Source organism: Cricetulus griseus, chromosome 2 (assembly GCF_003668045.3).
Source record: "Cricetulus griseus strain 17A/GY chromosome 2, alternate assembly CriGri-PICRH-1.0, whole genome shotgun sequence".
NCBI lineage: Eukaryota > Metazoa > Chordata > Mammalia > Rodentia > Cricetidae > Cricetulus > Cricetulus griseus.
The window spans coordinates 396,854,434-396,871,308 of NC_048595.1; the positions used below are offsets into that span (position 1 = coordinate 396,854,434).

The 16,875-nt window shown below is 45.5% G+C and overlaps 1 protein-coding gene across 2 annotated transcripts in view; it reads right to left on the bottom strand.

The window, feature by feature from the left end:
* Slc11a2 (solute carrier family 11 member 2) overlaps positions 1-16,425 on the bottom strand; it is a 32,433-nt gene extending 16,008 nt beyond the window's left edge. The window contains exons 1-8 of one of the 2 annotated variants that reach the window (XM_027396578.2): positions 16,290-16,425; positions 7,169-7,240; positions 4,992-5,140; positions 4,217-4,342; positions 2,356-2,475; positions 1,403-1,509; positions 672-742; positions 502-569 (exon numbers count right to left, since the gene is read on the bottom strand). In XM_027396578.2, the coding sequence (XP_027252379.1) occupies positions 502-569; positions 672-742; positions 1,403-1,509; positions 2,356-2,475; positions 4,217-4,342; positions 4,992-5,140; positions 7,169-7,202 (675 nt within the window). In that variant the 5' untranslated portion in view covers positions 7,203-7,240; positions 16,290-16,425. Of the gene's footprint in view, positions 1-501; positions 570-671; positions 743-1,402; positions 1,510-2,355; positions 2,476-4,216; positions 4,343-4,991; positions 5,141-7,168; positions 7,241-15,617; positions 15,639-16,289 lie in introns of those variants that run through there. The other variant, XM_027396579.2, reaches the window with a different exon arrangement.
* Between the last annotated feature and the right edge of the window lie 450 nt (positions 16,426-16,875).

Genomic DNA, 16,875 nt, shown 5'->3' on the forward strand with positions numbered 1-16,875 from the left:
CAACAGTTTTTTTTGTCTCACTCTATAGCCCTGGCCTGGAACTCTCTAGGTAGATCAAGCAGACTTGAAATTCACAGAGACCAGCCTGCCTCTGTTTAGTAGCTAGTATTGCAGGCATGAACCACCATGCATATTTAAAACCACCATCAGCTGGTTTAATATAGGAAATAGTCAAGCTGTAATGAATTAATTTCAGCCATGATGAGCATAAAGAGAACTGCTTTGAGTTAGCAGTCAACAGTAACCTTCTGTCTATCCCACTCCAAAGCTGGTCTGCTGTCTGGGTAGCTAGCTGATTTGGGACTGAAAATGCTGGTCCTGCACATGATACTTGCCATAGACTACATCCTTCAAAAGCAGCCCAGAAGAATACTGGCTTTTTGTTAATTTAATAAGATTAAACTATTCTGGCCTTATTATTGCTTTTTATAATAAAAGATTACAAACATAACAAAATGAAACTTTGTTTTAAATGATTAACCAACGGCCTGGAACACTTGCCTCATATCCAAACGTGAGGGCCATAATAGTGATGAGAAAGCCAAAAAACGCTTCCAGCTTCCGCAAGCCTAAAGGGGAAATGCCACAGTGAGCACACAAGACAGACTTCCCCACAGCCACATGCCCGAAGCCAGTGGCTCTGATTCACCCACCAGTTCCAGTGTCCTTACCATATTTGTCCAAAAAGAGAAATACAAAAGTATCCGCTATGGTGATGAGAACTCCACCCCACAGGGGAACCCTAGGTTAGAGATAAAGAGAGATTAAAGGCCTACTGAAGATACTTTCTTCACATCTAGTACAACACAGAAAGAACACCAGGGTCCCCAGCTAGCGCCTGGGGAGCAACAGAGACAGGAAGCCATGCCTGGTTGAGAAGCAGCATCCACTAAAGGCCATCCACTGACACTCCGCCTGAGAGCTCACTGTGTCTGATGTGTAGGACACACAGCTGAAAAGCATGGCTCAGACACAGAAGGACCTCACTATGCACTTACAAATGAGTAACTGTACATTTAAATAGAAGTGTGCACATCATGGGAGTGAGAGCTGCAGAGCCTATGTCTGCTGGGGAAGATGAAAGTGGCTCTGGACAGGATGAATACTGAATTTTGAAAACGAGCTGGCAGGGCTGGAGAGATGGCTCAGAGGTTTAAGAGCACTGACTGTTCTTCCAGAGGTCCTGAGTTCAATTCCCAGCAACCACATGGTGGCTCGCAAACATCTATACTGAGATCTGGTGCCCTCTTCTATCATGTAGGCATACATGCAGGCAGAACACTGTATGCATAATAAATAAACCTTTAAAAAAAAGAAAAAAGAAAACAAGCTGGCTTTCCATTTTCACCCCGTCTTTGGAACCCAGCTCAATCCTGACAGTATTTAGGAGGGAAGCCCCCACCTTCCTGCAGACAGGAGATTGATGGCGATGGCTGAGCCAATGACTTCCTGCATATCAGAACCAATGATTGCCAGCTCCACCATCAGCCACAAGATGATCCGTGGGACCTACAAAGCAAAAAATGATCTGATCATTTTTTTCCAAGAACTTCCTCCTGCATCTGGAATCCAGAATTTGGCACAGGCAGCCTTTCATAAGCCCCCAAACTGGAAATACCAGGACTCAGCTCCACAGAGTAAGAAGGTATGCTTCCTGTGGGAGACTGTGGACCAAGGGAAGGGTGGCAACCCAGCTTTTTGCTCTCCTTAATCCTTCTCAGGAGAAGGTGGAATTTCTATTTACTTCTACTTTCTCTCTTGCCTAAAAATAATCTCAAAAGTTTCAGGGGGAAATATATATACACAAATGTGGTCAAGATGGAAGTCAAGAGAAAACAAGAAATGAGAAATTAAGAAAACCTCTACTGGGGCTGGAGAGATGGCTCAGAGGTTAAGAGCACTGGCTGCTCTTCCAGAGGTCCTGAGTTCAATTCCCAGCAACCACATGGTGGTTCACAACCATCCGTTATGAGATCTGGTGCCCTCCTCTGGTGTTCAGATATACATGGAAGCAGAATGTTGTATACACAATAAATAAAATCTAAAAACAACAACAACAACAAAAAACAACAACAACAACAACAACAAAAAAGAAAACCTCGGGAGGCAGAGGCAGGTGGATCTCTGTGAGTTTGAGACCAGCCTGGTCTACAAGAGCTGGTTCCAAGATAGCCTCCAAAGCCACAGAGAAACCCTGTGCCGGGAAAAAAGAAAAAAAAAGAAAAGAAAAAAGAAAACCTGGTACTTCTAGTTTCAGGGTCACTGACCAGCTCTTCCATAGGCCCAATCTGGCCTGGGGTCAGCACATACACACTGCAGCAAGGTAGCAGACAAGCAGGACAGCACACCACTCACCTTGGGATACTGACGGTGACACACTTCAGCGAGATGCAAGCCGGTCACCACTCCAAGTCTAGCTGCAAGGCGCTGGAGCAGCAGCCCCACGATGGTAGCCAACAGAAGCACCCAGAGCAACTAAAGAGAACAATACCCCAACATTCATTAGGTGACTTAAAGGGCTTTTTGCCTGGTTGCTTGGGAATGTTAACGGGAAACAGTTAACTCAGGGTAGAGCCAGGTCAGAGATTTACTTCCAAGCCCTGTATCAGCTTCTTTCTACACATGACCCACTAGGCAACTGGCATCTTTCTGATCATCAGTTTCCCATCTGTTGTTTCCCTAAGGAAATTATGTGGATAAAACAGACCATGCCAGGTAGTGGTGGCGCACGCCTTTAATCCCAGCACTTGGGAGGCAGAGGCAGGCCGATCTCTGTGAGTTTGGGACTAGCCTGGTCTCCAGAGCAAGTTCCAGTGCAGCCAGGGTTACACAGAGAAACCCTGCCTTGAAAAACCAAAACCAAACAAAACCCGAGAGACCACATAGCAAGGACTTTTCATGCAAGTGTCCTGCTAGTGAAGATGTGTGCATGCTGGAACAATGAGGGAGTGGGGTGGTTTGAATGAGGATGGCCATGGGCTCACAAGTCTGAATACAGTTGGTAGAAGTGTTTGGGGAGGGTTAGAAAGTGTGGTCTTGTTGGAGGTGTGTCACAGGGGCCGGTTTTGAGGCTTCAAACGTCTCCTGCTATTCCCAGTGTCCTCTCTGCTTCCTGTGTGGGGATCAAGATGTGCTCTCAGCTGTTCCCACTACCCACACCTTTGCTCTTCCATCATGGACTCTAACCCTCTGAAACTATAAGACCAATTGAAAGTTGTTTTGTTTTGTAAGTTATCTTGACCTAGTGTTTTCTCACAGCATTAGAAAAGTAACTAAGACAGGAGGTTAGAGGCACCAAGCCCCAGACTCCTCTGCCATGCAATCAAAAGTATAACATTTGTATAACATTTCATCCCCTAAACTTCACTAACAGCCTGTTTATCAGAAGCTATACCAATAATGTAGTCAAAGGCCAAGAAGCAGTTGGCATGAATAACACAAGCGGTGAAAACTACATGACAACCCAAGAAACACTTTTTACTGAAGTGCATCTCTTACTGAGAGAAAAACTGCTCACAGAGAAGTGACCAGCCCCACAGCACCATAAGCAATCACAACATGAACTCACAAGAGCACCGGGTGCTAACCCAGAACCATGCACACATGACAGCTAACTGCCTATGATTAGGACTTAGCAACACATCTTACATTTGCTTTTATTTCTTTCAACTGAGAACAGCTCCACCGTGAACTAGGTGCGTGCAGAGGATGGGGTACATTTTAACCTTTATGCAGTAGATCTTCATATATCCTGGGATAGTAAATCATAAAACAGATTATTACTGAGCTGGGCATGGTGGTACACACCTTCAATTCTAGCACTTGGAAGACAGAGGCCAGCCTGGTCTACATAGTGAGTTCCAGGACAGCTATGTAAATAAGTAAAATAGATTATTATCTGTATATATTTTATTCATCTGTAACATACTTAACTTTTAAACTTTCAGTATTTCTAAACCATATACTTCATCTGTGGTTTTCACAAATTGCTGCTAATCTAGAAACACCCTAGACATGCACAGTTGAAACCTATGCTGTTCAAGGGTCAACTCTACCTGAAGGTAGAGCCTAAGTCTACTCAACAAAGCAGAAGAAAGGCTGTAAAGTGTAATGAGTGCTCAAAAGGACGGGGATAGCATGGCAAGGCCCAGAGTCCATCCTCAGCAATGCAAAAATGACACTAGTAACAACAGGTAGGATAAAACTGGATGCTCACCTTAAATCCAGCCACTGCTCCAGATTGCAAATCAGATTCAATGTTTCCTGGATCCAGGTAGGCAATGCTCATAAGAAAGCCAGGTCCCGTGAACGCCCAGAGTTTACGAAAGCTAAAACAAGAGTACTGTAAAAGAGAAAGGAAAAGCAGCCTGAGTGTCACCTGTTCTAATGTCTCCACTATTTTGTCACATGTCAAGGAGCATCACCAACTGCGTGGGATCAGGATGGGCAGCACATGCGCACATGTTTCACAGCCAGCTAATCGACTTTTTACCAACAAGATGGCTGCTTCTCTCAGTGACAGCCCCTCCTTTACCTGCTCTCCATCAGCAGTCACTCGTTCTAAACTAAAGTGACACAGCACCTTATGCTCACCTGCTCCCACACAGGAGCAGAGCCACATCTGAAAAAGGAAAACACAGCCGGGCGGTGGTGGTGCACACCTTTAATCCCAGCAATTGGGAGGTAGAGGCGGGTGGATCTCTGTGAGTCTGAGACCAGTCTGATCTACAAGAGCTAGTTCCAGGACAGCCTCCAAAGCTACACAGGGAAACCCTGTGTCGAGGAAAAAGTAAAAGGAAAACACAAAACCCACACTTGCATACATTACAAAAATGCTCACTAATACCACTTAGCATCTTTCCCAGAGGTTTATTTATCAGATGTCAGAGACCAGCTGCCAAAATGAGACCTGAGCTACAGGTGACTGGCAGACCTTCCCCTTGAAGGCTTTCCCCAGGACACAGGGTACCCTGCAAGGAACCATCACTTACCTCCTCTTCAGGAATGGGGATCTTCTCGTCAAAGTAGGTGGTGAAGGGCTCCTCTGAGTCCCCCGTGGACTGCGGGAGGGAGGAGATACTATAGGCAGGGTTGATAGTGCTAAGACTGGCAGAGTCTCCATGGTCTCCAGAAGCGCCATCTGTGTTAATATAACAAAGTCCACTGATGGGCATTCTCAGTCATGCTGCAATCAAAGCTCTTGTCCTGATGGAGAACTAACCCTAGTCTGGGACATGCTCGACCATCACTGAGCAACAGCTTTAGACCCAAAATCTTACTGCTGCATGCACAAGAGACTAGCCTGCATTTATCCTAAATGGTTTATTTAATCTACATTTTAAAATAAATGTGCATATTTATTTATTTAGAGACAGGGTCTAATGTAGCCCAGGCTGGTTTGTGCCAAGTTGACTCTGTTTGTGCCAAGTTCAAGATGACTCTGAACTGGGTCCTCTTGCATCCACCTCCCAAGTGCTGGGATCACAGCCACATGTCACCATAACTGGTTTTATGTAGTGCTGACGACTGAACCCAGGGCTTCATGCATGCTAGGCAAGCACTCTATAACTGAGTTACGCCCCCAGCCCAATAAACTCAATGTTTTTACAGGGTAATATGTGCACAAGCTGGCTGTGGTACAAGTCTGCAACCCTAACTCCTGGAAGCTAAGAGAAGACTGAGACTTCAAGGTCAGCCTGGGATACACAGCCAGACCCTATCTCAAAGGATAGAAAAAGGAGTTCAAAGGCCTCCAATAACTCTCTCAGTCTTTGATCAGTTTATCATATATTTTATTACTCCTTTGAGAATTTCATAAAATGTATTTTGATCATATTCATCCCTTACCCCTACTTATACCCTTAACTCCTCTCAGATCCAAGCCCTACCTCCCCCAATTTTGTGTTCTCCCTGGATCAACTTTAACACTAAACACCATACTTTTCTTATTCTACACCTCTATACCTACTTGATAATTTTTAGAATCACTTCACTTTTCTCTATGAACACTGGCATGCCTCAAAGACTAAATCAAAAGGATCACAAGTTTGAGGTCGGCCTGGACTACAATTTAACAAGACTTTGCCTTAAAACAAACAAACGACTCATACCTATGACTCAACATTGACAAACCAGCCTCCACTAACAACTCAGAATCCTAATTTTTATTATATGTATACATGTTTGGTTTTTCAAGACAGGGTTTCCCTGTAGCTTTGGAGCCTGTCCTGGAACTCACTCTAGACCGGGCTGGCCTTGAACTCACAGAGATCTGCCTGCGTCTGCCTCCCAAGTGCTGGAATTAAAAGCCTGCATTACCATTGCCCAGCTCAGAATTCTCATTTTTAGAAGAAAGTAAGATAGTCAACTAGGACATCCTCTCATCCCATCATCCCTCAAGACTTACTCTAGGAATCACTCTTGGGTACCATAGCTCATGTAACAGAAGAGAGAACTGGAAAACCCTGCCAGAGTTCAGACTACATCTGACACTAAAGGAAACGTCTAAGCAGGAAGCCTGGGAGTCCTGACTAAGGCCTAGGCATAGGACTTAAGGGCTGGTGGTGATGGGTGCTAGCTCCTTGTGACAGCAGGATTCATAGAAGCCCAAGAATTTGCATTTTACAGTTAAACTTAAATGCAAGGGGGGGAAGGCCTAGCAGAAAAGGGCTACTCCACAGAAGTATACAAAGTCCACAGAACTGCAGGCATCACACAGCTTTCTTCTCTTTCCCATAAATCCCTACAACCAACTAAAAAAATCAGAGCTCTGATTTTTTTCTTGGTCCCCACAATTTTCACTAAGCAGAAAGCAGTGGCGAATCTAGAGAAGCTCAGATTCAGACAGATCCCTGTGTGTCCCTGCTCTGTACACATCTGAAATACTGGCAGATTCAGTGAGCACACTGGAGATCACTGCCAAGTCTGGGAATGATACTGTCCTTGCAAGCATTACTGTTCTAGAAACCAAACTAGCTAGTCATGACTCAGCTGGAAATTAGAAATAAGATATGAGGCAGAATTCTATAACCATTAATTCATTTCATTCATATCCCTCAGCAGATGAGACTGCTGATTGGATTTCTTAGGACAGACAACAAGGACAGGGACAGCCTGTCACTGACTAAGCCCAATCCCATGTAGATAATGACATGAAGCTGTAAATTACCATCTGGCATTTTTTCTTCAGGATCCAACACCATGGTAGATACCTGAGTGTCTGTGTTCTTAGAATAGGATTCTACAAGAGAACAGAAAGGTGAAGGATTAGCAAGAACAGAACTAACATGTTGTCCCTGTATGGCTGAACCCTTGTATGAAAGGAATAATCCCTCTACTCAATTAGCTAACCCTGAAAATAATCACAGCTTTCAGAACAGTATTAAGAGACATTAACAAAAACAATAAAAGGTAAGACCAGGAGGATGGCAAGACTGGGCCCTAGCAAGCCCCAAGGAACCTGTGTGTGTGTCGCCTCGGTGCTGGGGGTCCAGACAGCACCAGAACCACACTTGGTTCTCATGGGTTTTAAACTCACATGGGTACTTGTGTATGCACATCAGAAGAACCAGTCAACAAATCTGTTTGTTTTCTGTTGTTTTGGTTTTTTGAGACAGGGTTTCTCTGTATAACAGCCCTGGCTGTCCTGGACCTCATTTTGTAAACCAGGGTAGCTTCAAACTCAGAGATCCACCTGCCTCTGCTGGGATTAAAGGCGTGTGCCACCACAGCTAGCTTCCACCAAATCTGTTTTAATATGCACTAACAGGCTGCCAATCAGCAAGTCTTTGCCTCAATATTAACCTATTATTAGCCCAAATGAACCCAAAATAGCCTCAACATTAACCCAAATATCTAACACCAAAATAATCTTCAAAATCCACAACTTTTAAAGAACAGAAGGCAACCAGTTATGTAATAACAAAATTTAGAAGATGGATGCAGAATGGGGAAATCAAGATCATCACCAGCTATATAATCACGAAAATGAATAAAAAATAAAGGACACAAACCTAGACCTCTCTGGCCCATCTGACAATTTAAACTCATGATTCAATTTTCTGGAAGGGCTTGGAAAGTGCCTTTCAAATGGAGGGCCACTATTCCTAAGAGGGAAACCTAAAGAAAGTTCAGTTTTGCTCTGAAAATTGGGAGACGCTAGTCACCTGCAGCAGGCTAGCCTGCCCTGGGGACTGCAAGAATGCTGAGGCACCAGCAGACTGGGAAGCAGTGCTTCTCTGGGCACCAATGGCATATCAAGATACAGTTGGGGACTGGGAGCACTGACATGCTAACACAGAGGTCTTTCCACAGCTGGGTAAGCACTGTCACACTGAAACCGGCACTTTGGCCTCATCTCAAAGGCTAAACTTCTTTTAAACATTTTTTTTCAGGGAGGGGGGGATGGGTGCCACATAACTCACAGGAGTTGGCTCTCTTCTTCCATTATGTGGGTCCCTGGATGGAACTTAGGTCTTTAGGCTTGGCAACAGGTGGTGCCTTTACTTTCTGGGAGCCACCTCTCAGCCCTAAAGGCTAAACTTTTCAATTCTGGACCTACTTACTATGTAACTGTTCTCATTGATTCCAAATATACTTCGAGAAAGTTACCACTGGTAACCCCTCCCCATTAACCCCCAAAGTGCTTACTAGCTGAAAAACAGAGAGAGCCTCCTACCATGCTGAAGCAATTTTTCTCCTCTTATCCAGTAGACCACTCCTATCTCAATAGCCCTCCACTTTATTTTCTGGATATTCTTTATGAACCAACATATTCTACCTTATTAGATTCTATCATCTAGACCCAAAAAGGGTCTCTGGGTTTTACCTGTCTTCTGGGTATAAAACACACCATCACTGGTTAACTTAAGAAATACCATCTTTCCCTCAATAGTCACCAGGGTCAAGCATTTTCCTGCAACAGATGGGGCTACCATCTCTCTGCTCAGCCCACAGACCCCATTAGCATTCATCAATCCAGTCTCTTCCACCCACTGAAGGTGGCCTCATCTGAGGGCAGTCACACATCTGACCACTCCCCTGGGCTCCAATCACAGCCAGGGCTTGGTGTCCTTTTAACTCTGTCTTTCTATGTGAATAAGGCAAGACACCCAGTTATCCTACCCACAAGAAATGAGAAACTACACATCAGATCAGGTACTGAGCTCTCACAAAAAAAGAAACTTGGGCCACGAGGTACCAGCAAACTTCAAGCTGTACCTTAGTGAGCACATGATATAAGGAGTCCTTCCGTATTCTCTGTTCAGTTCTGAGAATTGTCACCCAGACTGACTAAATCAGAGCTTCCATACTGAGGGCTGATATCCTGTTTAAAAATACTCAGTGTAGGTCATACACTTGAAAGAGATTTCTTAAAATCCAAAACAGGTTTTAAAAAGGAAAGTGGGCCATCAAGATGGCTCATTGGGTAAAGGTGCCTGCTGCCAAGGCTGATTATCCCCCAGAACCCACATGGGGAAAGATCAACTCCCCACTCCTACAAGTTGTCCTCTGGCCTCCCCACACACAATGTGCCAGACACACACACACACACACACACACACACACACACACACACACACACACACACAACTTAAAAAATAAAATAAAAATTAAACAATTGATATAATTGTGTATTTTTATCTAATACAAGTAGGCAAGCAATTAAATTGTAAACATTTTAGAATGCATTTTGTTTTATGACCTGGAACTTGAGGCAATGATCACACCTCAGACTGCCAAACCAGTGGGGTTAACGTTTTGAAGTTACTAGCAGCATTCTAAGATATTCCTATACTAATACAAAGAAATCCAACAAAACACAAAGCATCTGGTCATTTCTGGAGTCTCAAGAATGTACCACTCAAAAGAGAACAGCTTCTACAATACAATTTACTCATGACAGCTTTTAGTAACCAAGCCACAAGTCCCACTGTTTACACTGCCCACAGGATCCACGAGGGCAGAGGACAGAAAGGGAAGGGACACACATGGTCCTGCAGGGGATTGAAGCCCTATGAGGATTAACCATCTTGTTTCAGTCATCTCACTGCATCAAGGAACACAGGCAGGGGCTGCAGAGATGGCTCAGTGGTTAAGAGTGCCAGCTGCTCTTCCAGAGGAGTTGAGTTCAATTCCCAGCAGTAACTCACAGTTCCCTTAACTCCAGTTCCAGGGATCCAACAACTTCATACATACAGACAAAATACCAATGTACATAAAAAATTAATAAAATAAAATTCATTAGCTGGGCAGTGGTGGTTGTGAGTCTTTAATCCCAGCACTTGGGGTGGGGGGTGCAGAGGCAGGCAGGTCTCTTGAGTTTGAGGCCAGCCTGGTCTACAGAGGAAGTTCTAAGACAGCCAAGGCTACACAAAGAAACCCAGTGTGTGTGGGGGTGGTTGGGGGGGTGCCTGCTTGAGGGCCAGTGAGGCGGCCAGCTGACAAAGGTACTTGCCACCAAGGCTACCTGAATTCCATCCTCATTACCCACATGGTGGACAGTGGGAAAATAAAACAGAATTGATTCCTGCAAATTTCCACGTTTTCATTCTGTCTGTCTGTCTCCCTCTCTGTCTCTGTCTCTCTCTCACATACACAAATAAATAAATAAATAAATAGATAGATAAATAAATAAATAAATAAATAAAAAGGAAGTTGGGAGCCAAGTTTGGCGGTTCACACCTATAATTCTAGTACTTGGAAAGTGGAGGCAGGAAGATTATGAGTTCAAAACCAGCCTCAGATACACAGCAAATTCCAGGCCAGAAAGGGAAGAAGGGAGGGAGAGAGAGAGACAGTAGGAAAGCAAAAAACAGGTCAAATGGAAGTAAGTACTGAGCTCATTTACATCTTTTTTTGGCAATAAAAATGCTTCACCAGGCACTTGTAGTATTGTTATATGTAGTAATGAGGCTCAAACCCTGGTGCTCCAGTGACATTCAATGCCAAGCCCTACTTTATTTTCTCAATATGTAAAGCTTCTACAGACTGTCAGAGCCTTTCAGACAGCTGCTCACTGGGGACATTCTGCCAAACTATCTGATAGAAGTCAAAAGTGGATAGTCAGCTCTACACTGTCTAGCTGGCAGGCACTGACAGCCTAAAGCTTAACTTACTCCTCCCTCTGTCTTAGTGTCCACATAGTGGTTCAAATTGTGAAATGATTTTCCTCTCAAATATGAAAAATAGAAGTCCCCTTTCCAGAGAGTCACTTCTGACTCTAACTTTGGGGTATGCCATCCACTAAGTACCTCTTAGCATCCACTGCCTAGAACTAGCTTGTCTTCTGAGGTGGTAAGAACATCTACTCCCTAGTATTCTCCTTGCAATTCTTCTGCTGCTTTAATAAGAAAATTTGATTACCTTAAAAATCACACATGGCCAGGTGTGGTGGCGCATGCCTTTAATCCCAGCACTCGGGAGGCAGAGGCAGGTGGATATCTGTGAGTTCAAGGCCAGCCTGGTCTACAGAGTGAGTTCCAGGACAACCTCCAAAGCAATATTGACAAACCCTGTCTCGAAAAACCAAAGTGGGAGAAACAAAATAACAGGGCTGGAGAGGTAGCTCAGCAATGGCTGCTCTTTCAAAGGACACAAGTTCAATTCCAGCATCCACATAGCAGCTCACAACTGTCTGCAACTCCAGTTCCAGGGATCTGACACCCTCACACAGACATACATGCAGGAAAAAAAAAATGACAATTCACTTAAAATAAAAATAAATCATTAAAAAATGAAACAAAATAAAGTATGAAATGCTAAATGCATGTATAACTCTAACAAAATATTTTTTCTTATATTGAAAAAAGGCTTGAGCTTAAAACAATGGTTTCTTATATTTGTCTTTAGTAGGAGGTAAAGGCATTCATGGCCATTTCATTAATTTTAAGGTATAGCGAAGAAAGTTTTATCACCCACCTCCCCCCCACACAAACACTAGGGAGAGAAGGGGGAATTGTCTGTATACAGTCTAAATCTCCCCATCTCCCAGGCCTCTTTTCCCCTTCCTGCCTTCCATTTCAATAAAATCTAAGACCAGAAACTAGAATGTACATACAAGCAACCAAAAACAATGTTTAAAGGAAGTAACAGATTCTGTAAATCACAACAGGGATGCTTTGGATAAATGTCAATGCCACCTCCTCTGGATTCTTTCCTCAGACACCGGTGGTCACTGAATGTAAAATACAAAGTAATAATAATCCAGAAATGGCTACACATAAGTGTTTAAAACCTTCTTGTTCATTTATACGTGTGTGTGTGTGTGTGTGTGTGTGTGTGTGTGTGTGTGGTGGTGGTAGTATGCACGTGGGCACTTGTGGAGGTCAGAGGACAACTTCAGAGTCAGTTCTATCCTTCTACCTCGAGGGCTTTGGATATCAGCCTGGCAACAACATCTCTCTGGCTTTCATGTACTCAGAAAAAAATAAGGGCCTGTAACCACAGCATTTGAAGGCTGAGGCCCGTTAAGTCACAAGTTCAAGGTCAGCTTGAAGCTGCTTAGTAAGATTCTATATCAGAAAGGTGAGTGGGACCAACAGAGGAAAGCATAAAGATTCCAAGTTGGCTGGGTGGGTGGTAGGGGGGCACACCTTTAGTCTCAGCACTTGGGTCTCTGAGTTCAAGGCCAGTCTGGTCTACAGAGAAAGTTCCAGACAGCCAGGGCTACACAAAGAAACCCTGTCTCAAAAAAACAAAAATAAATAAGCAAAAAAATGACCTTACAACTATAATTCACCCTACCCACCTAGGTTCTACTATAATGGCTTTAATCCCACACAACACACCCAGATCATAAAGTACAAACAGTGCTCCTATTACACAAACTACTATACCTGAATCAGGGCTGGCTCTCTCTGACACAATGGTCATTGAGACACTACCTGAGACAGTCATTTTGCTACTTCAAATGCCGTAGTTATCATCTCTCCTCCTACTTGTCTTATCCAAGAACTACAATTTCAACTCAACACCCAGCATGCTGCCTCTCACCTCAGTTTGGCTTTTCAGTTCTCTTTGAGATTGACAGAAAAACCTACCTGGATATGGGGTGGGGTGGGGAAGGGGCAGCCTCACACAGGCTTTAATTCCAGCACTCAGCACTCACATGAGGGAGGCAGAGGCAGGCTCTGTGAGTTCCAGGCCAATATGGCCTACATGGGAGTTTCCAAGATAGGAAAAGGAAAACCTAGCATGGTGACTGATTCATATTTGTAACCCCGGCTTTCGGAATGCTAAAGTGGGAGGCTACATTCCAGGCCAGTCTGGGAGAAGTTTCAAGACAGACTAAGCTAGACCACCAGATCCTGTCTGAACACACACAAGTGTGCCCACACTGTCAGAGAAGGGAGGGAAGAAGAGGAGGGAGGAGATGGGAGGAGAGACAGATCTGGGGAGAGGAACACAGTTGATAATGAAGCTGCCTGCTTTGGTGTCAAAGAAGATAAGAACACAGAAAAAATGTGGCCCAGCTGTCAAGTACTGATCTGTTAGACAAAAGTATTTATCAACCATGACTTAAGAAATACGGCCTGAGGCTGGAGAGATAGATGGCTTGGGGGTTAAGAGCACTCGTTGCTATTCCCGAAGATCTGAGTTCAATTCTAGAACCTACGTCAATTGGCTTACAAAACTACAGCTCCTGGAGATCTGACACCTCTAACCTCAGTGGGCAGCTGCACTCACGTGCACATGGGGAGGACAGGCCAGGTATACACTCACACTCATGACAACTACTCCTTTTCTCTGCTTGAGGGTTCACCATCCTGACTGCTTACTGGACCACACACAGTTTACTTTGCCCTCCTCTACCCTGGCCTTTCTTTGTTCCTCCACCTCTGACAGAGTAAGCTTCCTGCAAACTTCCTTCTAACCACAGCTATACAGCAGTGTTTCCCATGGGGTGGAGGGTGGGGGAGTCTGGTCACCTGGCCTGACACCTCCATCCCATGAACAAGTTCAAAGGCCCTCTCCTAGAAAAGAAAAAAGAAAAGAAGAACCCTATCAAAAGCATACCATCTACCTCTCTTCACCCAAAATCACATCCCAAGTCTTTTTTGACACTTGCTTATATAGTTTTTCTCCAGAAAATCTGGAGTGTTTTTCGTTACATCACATCCAACCCATTTACCCTAATAGGTATTACCTTCAATATGTACCTTCTTTTCTTAGAAGAAAAATTATGTGTCAACTCAGACAAACAGATAGTAAAAGATTCTTCAGCCTTACATGCTTCCTTCTGCTCTTTGGAACCTGATAAAATTTTAATAATTAACTTGTGGCCTTCTTCTTACATATAAATTTGAACACATTTCAATCTAAAGAAGTATTCAACTGTTTCGATACAGATGAACAAGTGAACTTAGGCCACCGACACTGCCACAAATGGAGCGAGCTTTGTAAGCTGTGCTTTTCCATAAACAGTTTCTCAATTAGTTATTGGCTCCTAACAGTGTTGCTAAGTGAGTACAGAACAGCAGCTTCTGCTGAATTCCTGGGGTCTCCAGCCACACCAAGAGGAGTTAAGAGGGATTTTAAGGCTCATACAAACAAGTATTTGCATATCAGAAAATGAAGGCACCTGACAAAACAGCACCTAGCCAGGCTCTTGGCTACAAAGTCAAACAGAAAAAAGATCCTACTTTGTGGATACAATTCTCACTGAACCAAAACTGCTCACCCAGCTCTTCTGAGTAACCCAAGGAACCACTGCTTTCCTCAGAGTAGAATCTGGCATTCACAGCCAGCTTCCCTATTCCTCAACAAGAGGTGCTGACAGGATGCTCAGGAATTCCCCTTCTGAGTCCCATAGGCTTTCCGGAAACATGAGAAACCATGTGTGCTGCAGTCACCACCTTTTAGATATGTGTCCAAAATAAACTCTTAACCCAAGCAAGATTGAGAATGAAGTATCTAATAAAAAACAAAAACAACACAAAGAGACCAGTGCAATCTCAAGGCTACATTTACCAACACAGCTACTACAGAAAATATCGTAGAATGTTACTTTCCAATCTCATTTGATACACACTAAGCAGAAGCCGAGACTGAGCTGTAAAAGCTCTGCACAGAGGCAGAAGGATCTCTGCAAGCTGGAGGCTGCCTTTGTCTACATTTCAGACCAAGTTAGAGATATATAGCAAGATCTAATCTCAGAAAGAAAAGACAAGCGCCTGTCTTCACCAGTAATTAACTGCACTTTCAGACTAATAATATGGCTGCAAAGCACTGGCCTGTGCAATCTCTGGCAACAGCCCAAGGGATTCCGAGCAAAGACTCCTGAGAAGGTCAAAGCCTTAGGAAACAGCAGGCACGAGCAGGCAATAATAAAAACACTTGGTGGCATGGGGCTGGCCTAAGCACTTTGCTTTCCTAGTATTAACTAATTTAACACCAACAATCTGTAAGATCCCGCCATCAACCCCACTTCAAGTGTGTGGAACAGAATAAAGCCTAAGCAACCTGAGCAAAACATCAACACAGACAAGTATTGATGGAGACGCCACGGTGGACAAGGTGGACAGCTTCCCGCGGTTTCCCACGGGTCACATAGAAAGAAGCTCCTAGAAGCCCATCGGCCCAGGCCAGCTCTCCCTCCATATGTTTGCTTTTGATACCTTGAATGACATCGTTGAAACGAAAAGGACAACGGAGTATCTCCGTATTACACAGAGGAAACTCAGCTTTTGTCCTGAAGATGCCCTTCCGAACAGTCTGAAGTATCAATGAAGTCCTGGACCAGAGAACCGACAAGGACAATGACTGCAAAGGAGTAATGGCAAACACGCGAGCTTTGAAAGTACCGGGCCTAGGAAGCCTCGGAGAAGGGGCGCATCCATCGCGTGCAAGGTGTCCCTGACTGAGGTCTGGAAGGCGCAGGACCCCAGCTGCACTCAATCCTGAGGCTTGAGGCCTTCGGGCGGCAGAGCTGCCAGGGTGCTGCGTTGCAGGAGGCCGGATCCGGTGCTCCAGGAGGAGACTGCGTCACGGACCTCCCGCTCCACGTCGCGCCCGCTGTGCGCACCCCTAACCCGGGGACACCTCCTGTCGGGCCGACCCGGGGAGGAGCGGTGGGCTGCCATCCCAGATCGCGGGGACCCGCCGAGGCCCGTGACCACCGGCGCCTGGGCAGACCCCGGAGCCCTCCGCGTCTCCTCGGCATACGGCCTCTCCGCCGGCCTCGCCGACGCCCCGTTCCCGCAGGCCTCCCGCCGTGCCCTCTCGCTCGCCCTCCGGCTCGCACAAAGAGGAACGCCGTAACCCCTGACCCCACCAGCACCTCGGCTTACCGGCTCAGCCACCACCTGACACGCCGCGCCGGCGCCTCCATATCCCAGAAACCAGCGCCCAGCAGGTCGACCTCCTGCCCTCCCGTGATTGGCCGGCAGGACGGGAGCCCCGCTTCCTGATTGGCTGGACTCCTGCAGCTGAGGGACTGCGTGGCGGGGCGGAGAGCAGCGAAGACTCCGCCCACCCATGCTGGCCTCGGGGCGGGGTCTAGTTGGGGCGTGTACCAGCAGGAGGCGTGGCCCAGCCCCAGTCAGCCACTCAAACCTACCGCGTTCCTCACTGTGGCAACTCCCAGCCCGGGAATGCTAGGGACATAAACATTTTGACATAGTTCCCGCCGTCTCTTTTTAGGCAACCACAAGCCTGTTTCCTCCTAAGAGATGACGACTACGAGATAGAGCTACAACCGATAATAAGGCACCATGGCAGTCCCTTTCCTTCTGGCTTCTTGGGCCACAGCTCGGTGTCCACCGATGCGCCAAGAACACCCCACGTCTGGGAGGAACCGCGAAACTGGACCAGCGGAGCCAGTTGGGCCGCATCGGTTGTCCTCCTCCCAAGCCTCTCAGTGAGTTGTTCCCCATC